At 56.2% G+C, this 17105-nt stretch overlaps 7 protein-coding genes across 7 annotated transcripts in view; 3 read left to right on the top strand and 4 right to left on the bottom strand.

Annotated features, from left to right (window-relative positions):
* VDBG_07585 (gibberellin 3-beta-dioxygenase) overlaps positions 1-536 on the bottom strand; it is a gene marked incomplete at both ends in the record, with an annotated part of 1150 nt that extends 614 nt beyond the window's left edge. Inside the window, one exon of the mRNA XM_003002080.1 lies at positions 33-536. Coding sequence (XP_003002126.1) covers positions 33-536 — 504 coding nt within the window. The remainder of the gene's footprint in view (positions 1-32) is intronic.
* Positions 537-880: 344 nt separating this feature from the next.
* On the bottom strand, positions 881-1512 carry VDBG_07584 (rieske domain-containing protein; the record flags this gene model as incomplete). Its single annotated transcript, XM_003002079.1, has 2 exons — positions 881-1165; positions 1222-1512. 2 exons carry the CDS (start codon positions 1510-1512, stop codon positions 881-883), a joined length of 576 nt encoding a protein of 191 aa, XP_003002125.1.
* A 562-nt stretch (positions 1513-2074) lies between these two features.
* On the top strand, positions 2075-2584 carry VDBG_07583 (predicted protein; the record flags this gene model as incomplete). The annotated part of the gene is made up of 2 exons (XM_003002078.1): positions 2075-2403; positions 2461-2584. The coding sequence occupies 2 exons, from the start codon at positions 2075-2077 to the stop codon at positions 2582-2584; spliced, it is 453 nt and encodes a 150-aa protein (XP_003002124.1).
* A 177-nt stretch (positions 2585-2761) lies between these two features.
* Positions 2762-4029, bottom strand: VDBG_07582 (NADPH dehydrogenase; the record flags this gene model as incomplete). Its single annotated transcript, XM_003002077.1, has 1 exon — positions 2762-4029. One exon carries the CDS (start codon positions 3932-3934, stop codon positions 2762-2764), a length of 1173 nt encoding a protein of 390 aa, XP_003002123.1.
* Positions 4030-6881: 2852 nt separating this feature from the next.
* On the top strand, positions 6882-8495 carry VDBG_07581 (beta-xylosidase; the record flags this gene model as incomplete). Its single annotated transcript, XM_003002076.1, has 1 exon — positions 6882-8495. The coding sequence occupies one exon, from the start codon at positions 6882-6884 to the stop codon at positions 8493-8495; it is 1614 nt and encodes a 537-aa protein (XP_003002122.1).
* A 3069-nt stretch (positions 8496-11564) lies between these two features.
* Positions 11565-15132, top strand: VDBG_07580 (calcium-transporting ATPase; the record flags this gene model as incomplete). The annotated part of the gene is made up of 5 exons (XM_003002075.1): positions 11565-11683; positions 11748-11769; positions 11823-12022; positions 12077-12685; positions 12750-15132. The coding sequence occupies 5 exons, from the start codon at positions 11565-11567 to the stop codon at positions 15130-15132; spliced, it is 3333 nt and encodes a 1110-aa protein (XP_003002121.1).
* Positions 15133-15620: 488 nt separating this feature from the next.
* The window catches only part of VDBG_07579 (signal recognition particle 54 kDa protein), a gene marked incomplete at both ends in the record, with an annotated part of 1741 nt that continues 256 nt past the window's right edge, over positions 15621-17105 (bottom strand). The window contains one exon of the mRNA XM_003002074.1: positions 15621-17099. Within this exon, the coding sequence (XP_003002120.1) occupies positions 15621-17099 (1479 nt within the window). The remainder of the gene's footprint in view (positions 17100-17105) is intronic.

The raw sequence follows: 17105 nt of genomic DNA, 5'->3' as shown, positions 1-17105 counted from the left end.
GGCGAGGCGGCGGCGACGGCGTCCCAGTGGACTTCTTCATTCGCAAGGAAGCCGCCGGGCGCGGGCGGGATGGCCTCGACGGGCGGGGCCGCGGGGTCGAAGCGCGGGTCGTAGGTCCAGCTGAAGGTCTCGCGGGCGTCGACCGACTCGGACTTGTTGATGCGCTGCGAGCCCGGCGGCTTGTAGCCGTTGAAGTAGCGCGACTTGCCGACGTGGGCTTGCATCTTGGCCTCGAGCGGCTGGCGGAAGAAGGCGAGGCAGGCGGCCTTGGCCGATTCGGTCACCGAGGCGGGGATGTTGTGGTTGGCGATGTAGAAGAAGCCCGAGGTCGTGGCGGCGGCGCGGATCTGCTGCGCCACGACTTCGCGGTCGGCGAGGGCGTCGCTGAAGGCTCCGGATATGTCGATGATGGGTATCTCAGAGGGGAGGGCATCGCGAAGGGGGGTTGTCAGGACGGTACGTGTGACGGGGCCGTTGCCGGAGGCCAGGCGGAGGAGGGTCGTTGCCGGCTTGTTGGCTGTGAGCGTTTCGGTCATGATCAGTGAAGGGACTATGGTAGGATCTTGTTGATAATATCAATTTCTTTTTTTTTCCCCGGGGAAGCATGCGTATGTCTTGCGGATATATGAATAGTATCTGGTTCGAGAGGTATGAGTCGTCTGGTTGGAGTCTCGATGCGGGGAGATTTCGGGGTCCGCCGAAGATAGGGCGGGGCCGTTTGTTATCTTGAGCCGTTTACCAGTCGCTCGAGTGGCCACCCTCACGTCGGAGATGCAATACGCGCCTCTCCATGAACGCCAAGTAGGAGATGAGAGTTGATAGGCGTGCTTCAGCATGAGATGGCGATTCTTTTAGCAACGGATGGATATAAATCGTCTCGTCAGCCCATCCTCTGCTTCCTCCTCACCCACACCTCTTTCTCTGGCTGCTCGGAAACAGCATCACTCTTGGCTGTGCTCAATCCGAGGAGTCCGTGGCGCTTCACATCTCGGACCTGGGTCTCCCATACGCCGAGCTTGTACCGAGCGCGATCTGACATGCCTGTGTGGAGGTCAAACGACCAGGCGTGCTTTGGACAGGTTATGCCGGCGCTGAGCATGACTCCAAAGTCCTCAATGTCGAACGGTGTACCACGAGATAGCGGGTAGGAGGAATGAGGGCAGCGCTGTGGATATGAGCGAGTGGTCTCGTCTTGACTAATGCGCCTGAGAAGGGGCTCACATGATCGATGGCGTGGAACGTGCCCCTGTGCTGGAACACGAGCACTTGGTCCTTGAGATCCTCGTCTTCGGGCGGACCGTCGTCCTCTGCGATCGCTATCTCGGTCCTTGCGGACCCAGGTTCTCTTGGTGCATGAAACACCTTGCACCCGGGCTTCAGGTCCGGGCCACAGAAGCGGTTATCCAAGAGGCTATCCTCATCAAAGCCCAGGTCGGGAAAGTCAGAGGCCAGACCGACAGAGAACCACTCGTCCCCGGACCGCGACGGTCCTCCGAACGGGTGCCAGCTCATCACACACCGGCGTTTCGAGCCCCAAGCACACTCGCAGCCGTTGTGGTTTGTGAAGTGCACAGGGAAGCAGACGTTGACGACCTTGACCTCAGTGGTTTTCCTCGTAGTCACGAACCAGGACACTCAAGCGGATTTTCTTTGAATATTATGATTGGTTGACAGTGAATCATGGTGGATATCTCGGTGAAGCCAGCGTTGACCGAGAACCGGTACTCACCGGGACGACCAAGTACTTCCCGGCTCGACTTGAATGACCACGATCAGGGGAAGACGAAGCCTTGGACAGGACCCGATTGACGGTTATTGGCTTCCTATGGCGGTACTACCTGACTGACCTTTGGGAGCCCAGCGTCATTCCTGTAATTTGTGGGTGCGAACAAGCGCCGATCCATGGCCATCCCGCAGCGACGTCATCGATCTGGAACCTCACCTCCGGCAATACAGCTGGCTTCTGGCATGTTGCAAACACATTGCAATCCCTTGTCATCGGAATTCTCATGAGATAATAGCCAGGAGTGAACCTCGGACGCACTTGACACCGCCATACCGCCCACCCGCCACGATGCCTACGGAAGATGAGGTTCGCGCGATGCAAGAGGGCCGCGCCCCGGTCCCTCGAGCCCAGGCCGCATCCATCGACGAAGCCGTTCCTTCTTCCCTCGGTTACGGGGTCCAAGGCTCAGGCCCTGTCGACGAGACCGAAAGAAGGAACACCGAGTACGCCGCACCGGGCGCTGGGATCAAGGGCCCAGAAAACCCCAATGTCGAAGCCGAACAGCTGGAAACGTTCGCCGAGGGCAAGGTTGCCGACGCTGTAGCCAGAAAGAGCGGTACACAGCTCGCTGAGGGAGAGACTGTGACGGAACAGAGCTTTACTGATGATCTTGAAAGGTACGCCAAGGACCAACCGCGTTCTCGTTGCGGCATCACGGGCTAATATCTCTGCAGGAAGAAGCAAGAACAGGCCAGTGCTCGTGAGGCGATCAAAGAGCAAAGGGCATCTGGAGTCGATGTCGATGGCGGTCTTGGAAACAGTCGAGCGGCAGGCACTGAAGACAATCGCGACGTCTAAACGAAAGCGCGGCCACTTCTGGACATGTGTCACACTTGATGAACCACGAATCGAGATGATAGCTATGTAGGAAAATCATAATTCTTGCTCTCTATCAAGCGGTATATGTCTACATGTAAATGCACTCAATCCTGTGTGTAACGCCGATACCATGCAATCGCTCCGTCATTTTGAAAATCAAGCAGATACCGCAGCCTCGCTCTTCTGGTACTCTTCGCTGAAGGGGTAGTCGTTGTACCCGTCGTTGCTCTTCTTCTTGTAGAACGTCTCACGGTTGTACGGCGCGAACGGGATGCTGTTCTTGATGCGGAAGACGAGATCAGGGTTCGAAATGAAGGGGCGGCCAAAGGCAATCAGCACGTCCCACTTCTTGTAGTGCTTCTCGAGGGCCTCGACGGCGCTCTCACCAGTGTAGGCGCCGGCGACCATGACGGGGGAAAAGTTGTCCCACTCCTCAAGAATGAAGTCGAGCGTGTGCGGGCGGTCCTCCTGGAACGGCTGTACGCTGTCGCTGGGCTGCTGGGGCACGATGCCGAGCAGGACGGGGTTGCCGCGAGGCTCGACAAGCGAGAGGTACGCCAGCTTGTGGCCGGCCTTCTTGATCTCGCGCACGATGTAGGACGTCTGCTCCCACGTGTCTGCCGAGTAGGACTCCTGGAAGGTGGCGAAGGGGCTGAGGCGCAGGCCGACGCGCGCGGCGCCAATCTCCTCCGATACGGCCTTGATGACCTCGAGCAGGAAGCGCGCGCGGTTCTCGATCGAGCCGCCCCACTTGTCGGTGCGCTTGTTGGCGCTGTCGCGCGTGAACTGGTCGACGAGATAGCCGTGTGCGCCGTGAATCTCGATGCCGTCGCCGCCGGCGTCGACGACGTTTCCCGCCGCGGCGCGGAACTCGCCGATCTTCTGCCAGATCTCCTCCTCGGTCAGGGGCGAGGGTGGCACGGGACGGCCCGACATCTGGACGTCGCTGCTCGAGGCGTACTTGTAACCACGCTCCTGAATGTAGCCCGGGTTGCCGGCACGACCGAGTCCCCAGAGCTGCTGGAAGACGAACGAGTTCTTGGCGTGGATGGCGTCGTAGATCTTCTTCCAGCCGGCAGCCTGCGCCGGGCTGGAGATGCCGGGCAGGTTAGGGTCGGCCTCCTCGGCGGGGGAGATGCCGGTGGCCTCAGTGACAATGAGTGTTCCTGGGGCGGAGGCCCTGTCACCGTAGTACTGAGCCATGAGGTCGGTAATGGGTGCGTGCTCGTCGTCGTTGCGGTAACGAGTCAGCGGCGCCATGGCGATGCGCTGGGGCAGCGTCATGTTGCCGACCCTGAGGGGTTCGAAAAGCTTGGAGTTGGCTGCCATGTTGTGTGAAGGTGGATGTGGTGGCAGGATTGATGGCAAGACGTTTGCTGTTGATGTCTACCAATGTTGTGGTAAGTGGTGAGGTATTCTATCTTGGACAAATCCGAGAAAGATCTCAGGACTGGCGGCTCTATATACTATGCCCAGATATAGGTCCATTTCCAGAACTCTCCAGATAATACTCTTGACATTGCGGGATTCGGATTCCGGGTTTCCACAGCCCCTCAAGAAGATGGGGCTTGGTGCGACATCTACCGATGAGCTTAGAAATAAAAGCGAGCAGAAGACCCACCGCCGCGCGTTAAGGACGGCATTCAATCATAGATGGCGCCATCTGATCTCAGTCTCGATCGTACCTACAGGCTGGTCGAGGCACTAAAGCTGCTCCCGTGAGGATGACGTCGGGCCGGCCGAAGAAGCGGCACGCATGGCATCAGGGTTGCCCAGGAACAGGAAAAAAAAAGTTCTGCTGGGCCGACAGGCTCCATGCTGATCATCCAATGGGTTTCCAGCACATGGGAGGAACCTGGCGTCGCATCTTTGCTTGATCTCCGACGAGGGAGTGGGATCTAGGGGTCGGGTGCTCAAACAACTGATGGCCAAGTCTGTCTAATCGCCGAAAGCCCGTGCTTTGATGGATGTCTCTGGAGTCATTACGTCACATGATGCAGACCCTTCAAGTCGGATTATTAAGCTCGTCATCTCTCTGTCGGCTTTAACTATCGCGACGAGTCATTTATCACCTAAAGCAGTGAGACGCACAGAGGATTGCTACTGCACCCAATTATGGTGCTGCTACTGGGATCTACACTGCTGATGGTGTGTCCATGGTCTTTTCTGATGAACAAGCTGCGTCAAACTACCACCACGAGGTACTATTTGCTCACATCATACGACGTCGTGATACATTTGTACCTGTCTCGGCCATGCCGTTTCGTACTGACAAATTGACTATTTCAAAACAACCACCTCTGTTCGTAAAGCACGATACGCTTCCGTTTTCGTGGCACAAAACTCCAGTGCACATGTCATAGAACAGCCTTTACAATTTCAGTTGCCTTCGCATATTCTTCATATTTCTAGCGCTGAGCTCCACGGCGTTTTTACGTCTTCTGCACCCACACTAACTTCAACAAGGCTTGAAGAGGAATGGTCTTGTCTCGAGACTATCGCAGCACCACAATGGGTACCTTTTGGCAATTTCGTAGATGTTCTAAGTTGATTGCCATCGTAGTCATTTTTACGAGGGCAATTGAGACAACGCGGTCCATCTTACATGCATTTTAAAAAAAACGAATTGCAACAAGTCGTTGCTGCTCCACTAAGGCCGGCCAACACGTCTGGAAAGTCCATGCTCGTGAGGCGGTTGCTACTAGGCCGCTCAAGAATAATCACTTGTGTCCTCTGTCTATGCCGTGTAAATCTAAAATGCAACAGATGTGACAAAATCTTAGGCACGCGATGCGAATGGCATCATCCTTGCGGTACGAATGATCCATCCTCATACACTAATTTATCAGGCGCACGACTTATTCATCATTTCTGAAACTAGTCTCTTGATGTACGTCAGATGAGTTGGTGTGCTGATGTTGCACATTTAGGGCCTCCGTGCCTTGGTTGTTTGAACGTCGACTACGTACTTGTAGGTGTTGGGCCGGACCAGCTGAAGCCAGACGGTTCTTAGGCCGCAGGATCCGTAGTCTGTGCTCTATTCTTGCCCGCAGCGTTTTTGTCGAGATCATAACCGGGAATTAAAGGCAAGAGCGGGCCGGCAAACACCATGGGGACGAAGGAGACCAGCAGAGCGACAGCAGAAAGGGTGCGAAGGCCGTTCATCTGGGTTCAGTTAGTGACAAGCTTGGCCTCAACTTCCCGGAAAACATGCTAACGATCATACCTTCATGTTCGATATTCAGAAATGAGCTTTCTTTATGAGATTGTCTCTTTTGATGCACTGCGAGTTACGTCGGCTGATTGGATTGTACGAGGTCGGATGGTTGAAGAGAAAAGAAATGATGGATCATATACATACAGAAATCTCGAACAGGGAACCTTATATTCTCAAAATAGCTCCCTCCGCTGCCAAGCCTTAAATATGCAGGGGAATATTGCTTGGAGGTGTATCAAGTGAAAACTGGTACTTGTGCTTGCCTGCCTCGAATGTTGGGGTTACAAAAGAGCCTCACTGGAAGTTCGTGGGTGGCCTTTGAGAGGCAGTTCTTGCATTTCGAAAGTAGGACATTGAGGTCACAAAAGCGCTGTAAGGCGCGGCACAGACAGCACCATGTCAGCGTCTGATTCTTCGCCCAAGACTGAACTTTTTTGTGCCTCACCAGACTTGAGATAATGAACACTCAGTGCATGTATTTTGAGTACTTGACACTTACAAGTTTCCTTCCTGTCTATTGACCAATTGTGCGGAAATTTTATCTCCCAGTGCCCCCATAAGCCATGCCCCAAGGAAGTGAACACACCTCTTGTTCACCATCGGATTCAGTGCTGGGCTTGGACGTGTTCCGGCCGGTCTGGACCGCAGCATACATGACGTCAACACGCTGGGATAAGTCGGCCAAATCTGGCCAATATAGAATCTGTGGACAGCTCGTATACTCCGAGATGCTCGAGTCATCTGAGGCAGCTTCGACCTGACGGCGTCTCTCCTGAAGTGTTCAGGTGAACAGCTACAGGGCGATGCTGAGATGCTGAGGGGAAGCCAAGCTCCGGGCGATTGGAGCCGCCGGTGATCGCGCCGGCTAAATGCCCATATTTGTGGGGGTCCGCGAGGAGAGATGTTCAATTTAGCCGCTCCGAGGCATCACTACTCCGAACGACCGCCGGTCGCACTCGTCCATAAGACTGATAGGGCAACGACTGACAGGAACACAAAACAGTGTCAACTCAGTTTTGCATATTGGTTGAATTCAAGACGTTGCACATCCAAAACACCATGCCGACAGTCCGCAACCCCATTCTTCCAGGGTTCAATCCCGACCCCTCCATCCTTCGAGTCGGCGATGACTACTATATTGCCACATCCACATTTGAGTGGTATCCAGGTGTTCAAATCCACCATTCGAAGGATTTAGCCAATTGGGACCTCGTTATTCGACCGCTGAACAGGAAAAGCCAGCTCGATATGCGTGGTGACCCCGATAGCTGCGGCGTTTGGGCTCCCTGTCTCACTCACGACGGCGAGAAGTTCTGGCTCGTGTTCACAGATGTCAAGCGCAAGGACGGATCTTTCAAGGACGCTCACAACTATATCGTCAGCGCACCTTCAATCGAAGGACCTTGGTCTGATCCGGTTCACGCCAACTCGTCCGGATTCGATCCGTCCCTGTTTCACGATGATGACGGCAAGAAGTGGTTTGTCAACATGCTTTGGGATCACCGACGCCGGCCGTTACTCTTTGCCGGTATCGCTCTTCAAGAGTTTGACCCCACAGCCGGCAAGCTTGTCGGCCCAAAGAAAAATATCTACACCGGCACTGATCTCAAGCTGGTCGAGGGGCCGCACCTGTACAAGCGCAACGGCTGGTATTATCTATTAACGGCTGAAGGCGGCACCGCATACGAGCACGCATGTACTCTTGCACGATCTCGTGATATTTGGGGTCCCTATGAGACACACCCTCAGAAATATATTCTCACCTCGAAAGACGCACCTTTCGCCGCTATTCAGCGCGCGGGTCACGGCGATATTGTTGAGACACCCGAGGGAAAGACGTACCTGGTGCATCTCGGCGGAAGACCTACAACACAGAACCGCCGCTGTGTTCTTGGCCGTGAAACGAACATCCAAGAGGCTTATTGGGGTGACGATGAATGGCTGTACGTGAAGAATGGTCCGGTACCGTCCCTCCACGTCGAAGTTCCCGGCAGCCGCGACGACACGGCATACTGGGCTGAGCAGAAGTATACCTTTGAGAAGGGCCTGCACAAGGATCTCCAGTGGCTCCGAACCCCCGAAACAGATCGCATCTTCTCGACAGACGACGGAAAGCTCACGCTGATCGGCCGCGAGACTATTGGTTCCTGGTTCGAGCAGGCCCTCGTAGCCCGGCGCCAAACCCACTTCTCCTACGATGCCGAGACCACCGTCGACTTCAAGCCGACCGACGAGCGCCAGTTCGCCGGCCTCACGGCGTACTACTGCCGCTTCAACTTTTTCTACCTCACCGTCACGGCGCACTCAGATGGCCAGCGCGAGCTCCTCATCATGAGCTCCGAGTCGTCCTACCCCGACGGCAACCTCAACACGCCCTTCATCGAGCCTGTGCAGATTCCCAACGAGGGCAAGGTCAAGCTGGCGCTGACGATCCGTGGGCCGGCGCTGCAATTCTTCTACGCGCTGGAGGGCCAGGAGCTTGAGGCCATTGGACCCGTCCTCGATGCCTCGATCGTGTCGGATGAGTGTGGCGGGCACCAGGCGCACGGCAGCTTCACCGGTGCGTTTGTTGGTGTCGCGTGCTCGGACCTGAACGGAACTGCGGAGAAAGCCGTGTTTGATTACTTTACCTACCGACCTGTTCAGCACGAGAGCGATCGGTATGAAATTTGAGAGTCGGGGGCTGTACGATTCAGTCCAGAGAAACAGATGCCTGATTGATCTGTTGGGATCCGAGCGTCGTGGCTGTTGTCGAGAATGTGTGACTGAGAAGAGGAACCCGCCACGCATATGGGCCTTTACTTATGAAGATTAATCCTTCGAAAACGAGGATAAGAAAGCATCCAAAGTATTCCAAGTTTTGGCGAAGGTCTCATCAGAACAGTCGCAATGACTGGTAGGAAGTGATGTCTCTCAAAGAATAGGCCTTCACGACTCGGCTTCTAAACCCTCTTGCGGACTTAGGCACGATATCGGGGAAAGAATGACTCCCAAATGATTTGATGAACGGGAAAGACTCGAGCAAGACCCTTGAAGTCGCCTATGGGGCTTCGAATGAATCATGGGGTTGGGCTTTCCTACAACTGATGATGGTCCAGCTGCCTGCACAACAGAAGCAAGAACGGAAGCGTGACCAGTGGCTGTTGAATCTCATTGGTCATGTATTGGTCGTAGATGCACGTTGTCCCTTTGATGCTGTATCTAATGTTGCCGAGCTGCAGCAGGGATTGTTTCCCCCCTTGTGCCATCCTCAAATAAGCCAAGTAAGCCTCGACCACACCTTGTCCGACAGACCAAAACTGAGGTTGGGTGATCCATGAAACAATGTCACTAGGCAATCAAATGATTATCATGAGCACGGGGTCTAGGAACATGGATCCAAGACCGCTGCCCGTCAGACCACTTTCTGGGCGCGGCCCGAGGGGCTCCCCACGCTCAACCTCGTGCAATATGCCAAGTCGACCGGCGATAATCGTCGAGTCAATTTCTCGCACAAAGCGGTGAAGCGGGGGCAACGATGTTGCCGCTAAAACACTTGGCTTTCGGTACTCAGGATGCGCATGGCGGAGAGGAGCGGAATATTTTGCCTGGCGATTGGCGTCTGGATGGCTGGGCATGGCGGGGATGCCCCTGCATGATGTTTCCTGGGGACGAATAGGAACAACGATGGACTGTGATTGTTGGGAAGACTTCACAACGACGATGCAGAGACGGCATGTGGCGTGGGGGTTGGTAGGTCTCGAGCCGTCATCATTCCCCATGCCGGCCGAAGTTGGGCGTCTTGAAGATGCTCACGATATTCCGAAAACTTGCCTCCATTTCAACGAGGTTTCAGCTTGGCTGCTTGGCATCCCCGCCAAGCAGCCAAGGTGCTGCGGGGGAGATGCTGATGCAACGCATGGTGCGTGGTGTTGCCATTGCCACAGGCGTGGGAAAAGCATGGAAGGATGCAAGCGATTGGCAGTCTGGCAATGACCATGGCGGAGTTGCAACCCATGCTGCTTTCGTGGTCAGATCGAGTCGTATCATGTTCCTACGAACAACTTGCCCCGTATACGATGTGCCTGTGCCGGACGGGGCCGATGTCGGGGGTTCGGCGTTCGTCATGGCAAGATGCGAAGCGAGCTGGTGGCTGTGCTCGGTGAGGCTGGAGCGGGTGTCGCCACTCCGCCACTCCGGTGCCGTGACGGTGCGAGTCACGAGACCCGGGGCGGCATTCATGGGCCGTGAGACGCCAGACGAGGCGAACTCGGAACTCCGGAGGCAATGCACATTGGATGCACGGTTTACCTGCGCGGTACTCGACCGTCACAGGCCGTGTTTCAGGTTGGACTGAAATGATGAGGAATTGAGGCCCGTTATGCGACACAACACATACACACACACAACGGATGCGTGTTGGGGGCAAAGCTGAACACCATGGGCATGGTGCAAAAACGCAAAAACGTGCCAAGTATGCCAAGCAACACCATTCCACCCCCGACCATGACCAGAAGGGTCTGGTCTGGTCAGATGCGGTGCCACGTGACTCACAGCAGTACGCATGTTGGAGGCTTATCACGGGCTCACCGAACTGGGTGCAGGGCCTAAGCCGACGAAGGTGGCCAATGGGGAGGCTGTACGGATGCGGCAAGGCGTGATCTTGTTGAGGTTGGTGGCCGAGTCGGAACATGTTCTGGAAGGCACGGCGCCGTGGGGTCCACTGTAATAGAACCCCCCTCACCCCTTCTCTTCCGAAGCTATAGACCTCCGGGTGTCAACTGAAGCATGTCGACATCGTGCGCATTCACAACATCCCAAACACAATGATGCCCATGAGAGTCTCATATGTTCGCCGATCTGCCTCCAGCCTGATCGAAACTATGCAGGCCATGCAAAACAGACAGCGGAACACACCTCGGAGCCCGTTGAGTCGTGCTCGCCAAAGACATCACGTCTTGGCAAGTCTGGCGTCACGCCAAGAGAAGACCGCAACCATCCGAAGTGGGCAATTGACCAATAGGCTGATTTGACACCCCTTTACCCATCACACCACGAGGCTCCACTTCTCCGGGTTTTGCACACCATGATGCCACTAAACCGGTGGGCGGAGGCTCATGGGTGGTGGAAGCACAGACGTCGCCAAGCGGCGTGAGGTCTATCTTGGCAGAACCAGCCTGTTTCCTCGACTGTTTCTTTCGACCTGATGGATGTCCTCCCAGATTGTCTTGGCTGTCTTACGAGTGACGCTACGAGCGATGCCATGCCTCGGCGGCTCTTGTCCTCACGCAGTCCGGCGTCCGGGGTGGGTTCGCTCGAAGGCAAACGGCAGATATGCCCCCCTGTACCTGGGGGGGTTCACCCGGCCATGTGGTTCACGCCTTCTTGCAAAGCCAAAATCAAAGGGACCTCCTTCCGAAGTATAAAGAAGTCACGTTTCCCACTTCGCCGTGGGTTTTTGACTTCGGATCTCCATCTTTCTCGTCCAGATCCAGTGACGAGATACCTTTTACGAAGTACCATCCTCCATCTTCCGGGTACCTACCCGTCTTCCATCAGGTTCAACAACAACTCCTCGAGCTAAACCGCCTCAACATCTACACCAACCCAGATACCCTACAGGCCACCATCACGCCCACTCAGACCTCAACCACCATTACCAACCCCTGAAACGAACCCTCTTTCTAGTCCAACATCCCCGACCTCTGGTCTCTTCGTGAATGGACAGGCTTCGGACCAGGCCATCAACAATCATTCGCCAACATGTCGGCTGATTATTCCAAGCACCCCTTCCTGCTGACAGCAGAGGAGGCTGCTCGTGCCCTCGGCACCGACCTCGACAAGGGCCTCACCAGCCAGCAGGTCGCCGAGGCGCAGCAGAAGTATCCCAAGAACGAATTTGAGGTGGCCAAGGCGATTCCTTGGTACACCATCCTTAGCAAACAGCTATTCAAACGCCATGGTCCTGGTATGTTTGCCGCTCTGAACCCGCGTTCCAGCCTCAGCCTCTAATATTTGTAGGGTCTCGTCTTCGCCATGATCCTCTCCTTCGCCATCAATGACTACATTGAGGGCGGTGTCCTTGCCTTTGTCATCTTCGCCAATGTCACAATTGGCTTCTATCAAGAGTACCGTGCCGAACAGCGCATGGATGCCCTCCGAGCCCTCTCTTCTCCCTCGGCCATGGTTTTGCGCGACGGCAAGACCCAGGTCATCTCCAAGTAAGTAGCCACTTGCCACTAGCTCTCGAACGGCTGACTGACAGCACACTCTAGCCCCGACGTCGTGCCCGGTGATATCATCCTTCTCAAGATGGGCGACACCATCCCCGCCGATCTCCGCATCTACGAAGCCATGAACTTGTCGTGTGACGAGCAGTCTCTCACGGGAGAATCTCTCCCAGTCGATAAGAGCATCAATGCCGACCTCGTCATTCCCGGCACCGACACGGTGGCCACCAGCCCTCAGGACCTCGTGGTCGGAGACCGCATCAACATGGCCTACGCTACCACCATTGTGAAGAAGGGCCGCGGCCGCGGTATTGCTGTCTTCACTGGCATGAAGACTGCCGTCGGTGAAATTGCCGCCTCGACCACCAAGAAGAAGCGCAAGCCCGGCCGCTCGATGAACGCGAAGAAGTACGGCGCCAAAGCCCCTTTTGTCGGCGGCTCCAAGCGCACCTATGATGCTGTGGGCAAGTTCCTTGGGTTGACCGAGGGAACCCCTCTCCAGCGGAAGCTTGCAGTGTTGGCCTACTTCCTTTTTGGCTGTGCCATCATTCTCGCCATGATCGTCTTTGGCGCCCACAAATTTGATCTGTCCGGCGAGGTCATCATTTATGCCGTGTCACTCGGCATTGCCATCATCCCGGAGTCACTCGTAGCGTAAGGACCCCCCTCCCCCCCTCCTCTACTCGGTCTGGAAACATGCCAAACTGACATTTACTAGGGTTCTCACCATCACCATGGTCGTTGCAGTCACTGTCATGCGCAAGGCCAACGTCGTCGTCCGCGACCTCTCTGCCCTGGAAGCTCTCGGCGGCGTGACCAACATTTGTTCCGACAAGACTGGCACTTTGACTCAGGGCGCCATGATTGTCCGCAAGGCCTGGCTCCCTACCTCGCACACCTACACCGTACACGACTCGCAGAACCCTAACGATCCCACTGTCGGTCGTGTCACGTATACCGCGTCTCGCAAAGAAGAGGAGGCTCAACCTCGCAAGGACTACGACCAAGAGAGGTCCGCTGGTGCTCTCACCTTTGATGTTCCCGAGACCCGAGAGAAGCCTTCCAAGCCCAAGGAGCCCGAGGTGCCGGCTGAAATGAATGATGCTCTCGAGGCGTTCCTCCTTTCTTCCGCTCTTTGCAACCTGGCCACTGTCCGTTTCGACGAAGATGAGAAGAAGTGGCAGACCACTGGCGAGCCAACTGAGATTGCTCTTCAAGTTTTCGCCCACCGATTCAAGCTCGGCAAGAAGGGTCTTGAGGCCGGGGGCTGGAAGCAACTCGGTGAATTTCCCTTTGACAGCTCTATCAAGCGCATGTCCGTGGTCTTTGATGCCCCGCAAGACGGATCGCCCCAGCTCCTGTCCACAGACAACAGCCTCGTCTTCACCAAGGGCGCTGTTGAGCGTGTCCTCGACCTCTGCAGCCACATCGGTTACGGCGATTCCAAGCAAGTCATGACGGATGAGCTGAAAGAAGAGGTTCTTGGCCAAATGAACCATCTCGCCTCGCAGGGCCAGCGTGTCCTTGCAATCGGCTACAAGGAGTGGGACGGCAAGTTTGAAATGCCTCACATCCATGGCAAAGCTGAGGCGGGTGCCGAGGAGGCCATGAGGAACGAGATTGAAGATGACCTGACGCTTCTCGGCCTCGCTGGTATCTACGACCCGCCCCGTCGCGAGACCAAGGACTCCATTTCTGAGTGCTCGACCGCTGGTATCCGCGTCCACATGCTGACTGGCGACCATCCCGAGACTGCCAAGGCTATTGCAAAGGAAGTCGGCATCATTCCCAAGAACATGGGTATCTTGCCCGAAAACGTCGCACGTCACGCTGTCATGAAAGCCACCGACTTTGATCGAATGACCGATCAGGAGCAGGACGCTCTCGAGGAGCTGCCTCTGGTTATTGCACGATGCGCCCCCGAGACCAAGACTAGGATGATCCATGCCCTTCGTCGCCGAAACGCCTTCATGGCGATGACCGGTGACGGTGTCAACGACGCGCCCTCGCTGTCAAGCGCCGATGTCGGTATCGCCATGGGGTCTGGATCCGACGTGGCCAAGGGCGCGTCTAAGATTGTCCTGACCGATGACAAGTTCAATTCCATTGTGTCCGCCATCCGTCAGGGACGTCGCATGTTCGACAATATCCAGAAGTTCATCCTCCACCTGCTGACGTCCAACGTCGGTGAAGTCATTCTGCTTGTTGCTGGACTTGGTTTCCGCGACGCCCAGAATCTTGCTGTTTTCCCCGTTTCGCCTCTCGAGATTCTTTGGATCAACATGGTCACCTCGTCGTTCCCAGCCTTCGGTCTCGGCCGTGAGGCTGCCGCCCCGGACGTCATGCGCCGACCCCCTCACGACAAGAAGCGCGGCGTCTTCACCAACCAAATCATGATTGACATGCTAGTCTACGGCGTCATCATGGGCGCTCTCACCATGGTCAGCTTCTGCATTGTTATCTGGGGCGCCAACGATGGCAACCTCGGCTCCGAGTGCAACAAGTCCTTCTCTGACGAGTGCATCCCTGTCTTCCGCGCCCGTGCATGTGTCTTTGCCGAGCTGACCTGGATGATTCTTCTTTCTGCCTGGGAGTTCAAGAGCCTGCGTCGTTCTATGTTCCGCCTCAACCCCGACGACGAGAGCCGCTTCCCCCTGTTCAAGGATCTCTGGAGCAACAGGTTCCTCTTCTGGGCCGTCATCATCGGCGGCATCTCCGTCTTCCCCGTCGTCTACATCCCCTACGTCAACCACAACTTATTCAAGCACACGGGCATCACGTGGGAGTGGGGCGTCGCCGTTGCCTTTACTATTCTCTTCGTCTTTGGCATTGAGGCGTGGAAATTTGTCAAACGGACGTTTGGCCTGCTCGAGAGCGGCGCCGTCGTACGCGGCTCGTTCAACCAGGGCGAGGAGAGCACCGGTACGGGTATGCGCCGCACCATGACAATGAGCAGCTTCAAGGAGTGGGCGAGCTTCTCGCGGTCAAACACCCAGGGACGCAGGTCGCGATCTCAGTCTCGATCCGGGCCGCGAAGGGCCACGAGTGACGTCTCTGGCTCTACGCAGCATGACGGAGCCACGGCCGAGCAGAAGGTTTGACGAGTTTTTGATGATAGTGTGATCGTTCTAGAGACACACACATACACACACACACACACACAGAGAGAGAGAGAGAGAGAAAGAAGATACCCTAGTGTTGTGTGGAGTGGAAAAGGCCATATGAACTCCCAAGTGGGTTCGAGAGCAAGGAAATGTTGGAGATGTACCTGTTGAACGCTGAGATTCGGCGGATTTGTTTTTCTTACTTGCATTACTGACCAAGTTTGTGTCGGCCTGGAGGTCTTGGAGAGACACCAGCTCGAATAATCCTGCTTGAATAATGGAGACGTTTTGATACATCACACCCCATGCGATTCGTAGTGTCACTGCTGCATTCATTGGTTCATGGAAATCGATTCCTATGCAAGACCAAACGCCCCCTCCCTATTGTGCTGCCTGCTCGTGACTGGGAATCAGAATCATCGTAGTTTGTCCGTCCACCCAACCAACCCTCCTATCATGCCCTCCCCTTTCATTTGAAGCAAGGTCTACCTCCTTCCCCGTCCAGCACCAGGCATCCCCGGCATGCCGCCCCCCATGCCCATCTGCTTCATCATGGCTTGCATGTCAGGCATGCCGCCACCACCGGGCATGCCGCCGCCGCCGCCAAGCATCTTCATGAGGCTGCCCATGTCGGGCATGCCACCCATGCCGGGCATGCCACCGCCGCCGCCGCCGCCCATGCTCTGCATGCGCTTCTGCATGGCGGCGAGCTGCTGGGCCTTGTTGCCGCCGCCCATGGCCTGCTGCGCGCGCTGCATGTTCTTCATGTTGCCGCCCATCTTCTTGGCCATGCCGGCCATCATGCGCTGCTGCGTGAGGAGGTCCTCAACCTCGCGGACCGAGGTACCAGAGCCGCGGGCGACGCGGGTCATGCGCGTCGGCTGCTCGGTGAACATTTTGCCGTCCGAGTCGAGCTCCTTGTCCGTCATGGAGTCGCAGATGTAGATCATGCGCTTCAGCTTGAGGGAGCCCTCCTCGTCGTCCATGCCCTGCATCATGCCACTCATACCGGGAATCATGCCGGCCATCTTGGACAGCGGGCCCATCTTCATAATGTTAGACAGCTGGTCGCGCAGGTCGCGGACGGTGAAGATGCCCTCAGTTATGTGCTTCATCGTGTCCTTCTGGTCGAGCTTAAGCGACTGCACGTGCTCGACGAGCGAGGCCATGTCGCCCATGCCGAGCAGCTTCTGGACAAACTGCTGCGGGGCGAAGCGCTCAAAGTCGAGCATGTGCTCGCCCGTGCCGATGAAGACGATGGGCGTGTGCGTCGCGGCGACGGCCGAGATGGCACCACCGCCGTGGGCGTGACCGTCCGTCTTGGTGATGATGATGGCGCCAAAGTCGGCCGCCTCCTTGAACGCCTTGGCCTGCGACTCGGCCTGCTGGCCGATGGAGGCGTCGAGCACCATGATGGTCTCGTCGGGCTTGATCGCCGCCTGAATGTCCACCATCTCCTGGAATAGATTCTCTTCCTGCCTGTGGCGGCCGGATGTGTCGACAATGATGACCTCGAAGCGCTCCTTCTTGAACTTGTCGACACCCTCGCGGGCGACGACGGCCGGGTCCGTCTCGGTGAGGGAGCCGTAGTAAGGAATCTTGGCCTTGGTGGCGTTCTGCTTCAGCTGGTCGAAGGCGCCGGCTCGGAACGTGTCGGCGCACACGAGACAGGCCTTGAGGCCGCGGGCCTGGTAGTGTCGGGCGAGCTTTGTGCACGTTGTTGTCTTTCCGGCGCCCTGCAGACCGACGAACATGATGACGTTGGCCTTGCCCTTCTTGGGCTTGAACGGTTCGGCATGGGGATCGACGAGCTTGACAAGCTCGTCAAAGACGGTCTTTTGGATGAGGCGTTTTTTGTTGACGGCGGGCGGCAAGTCTTTGAAGTTGACCGTCGATTTTATGGATTTGCGGAGTTGGCCAACGAGGCGCACATTGACGTCGCTTCGAGGAGGCGGCGCAGATCTCTTTCA

The sequence above is a fragment of the Verticillium alfalfae genome, genomic scaffold (assembly GCF_000150825.1).
Source record: "Verticillium alfalfae VaMs.102 supercont1.10 genomic scaffold, whole genome shotgun sequence".
Classification (NCBI taxonomy): Eukaryota; Fungi; Ascomycota; class Sordariomycetes; order Glomerellales; family Plectosphaerellaceae; genus Verticillium; species Verticillium alfalfae.
Note: the sequence above shows the minus strand (reverse complement) of the source record. Positions and strands in the feature narration are given on the sequence as shown.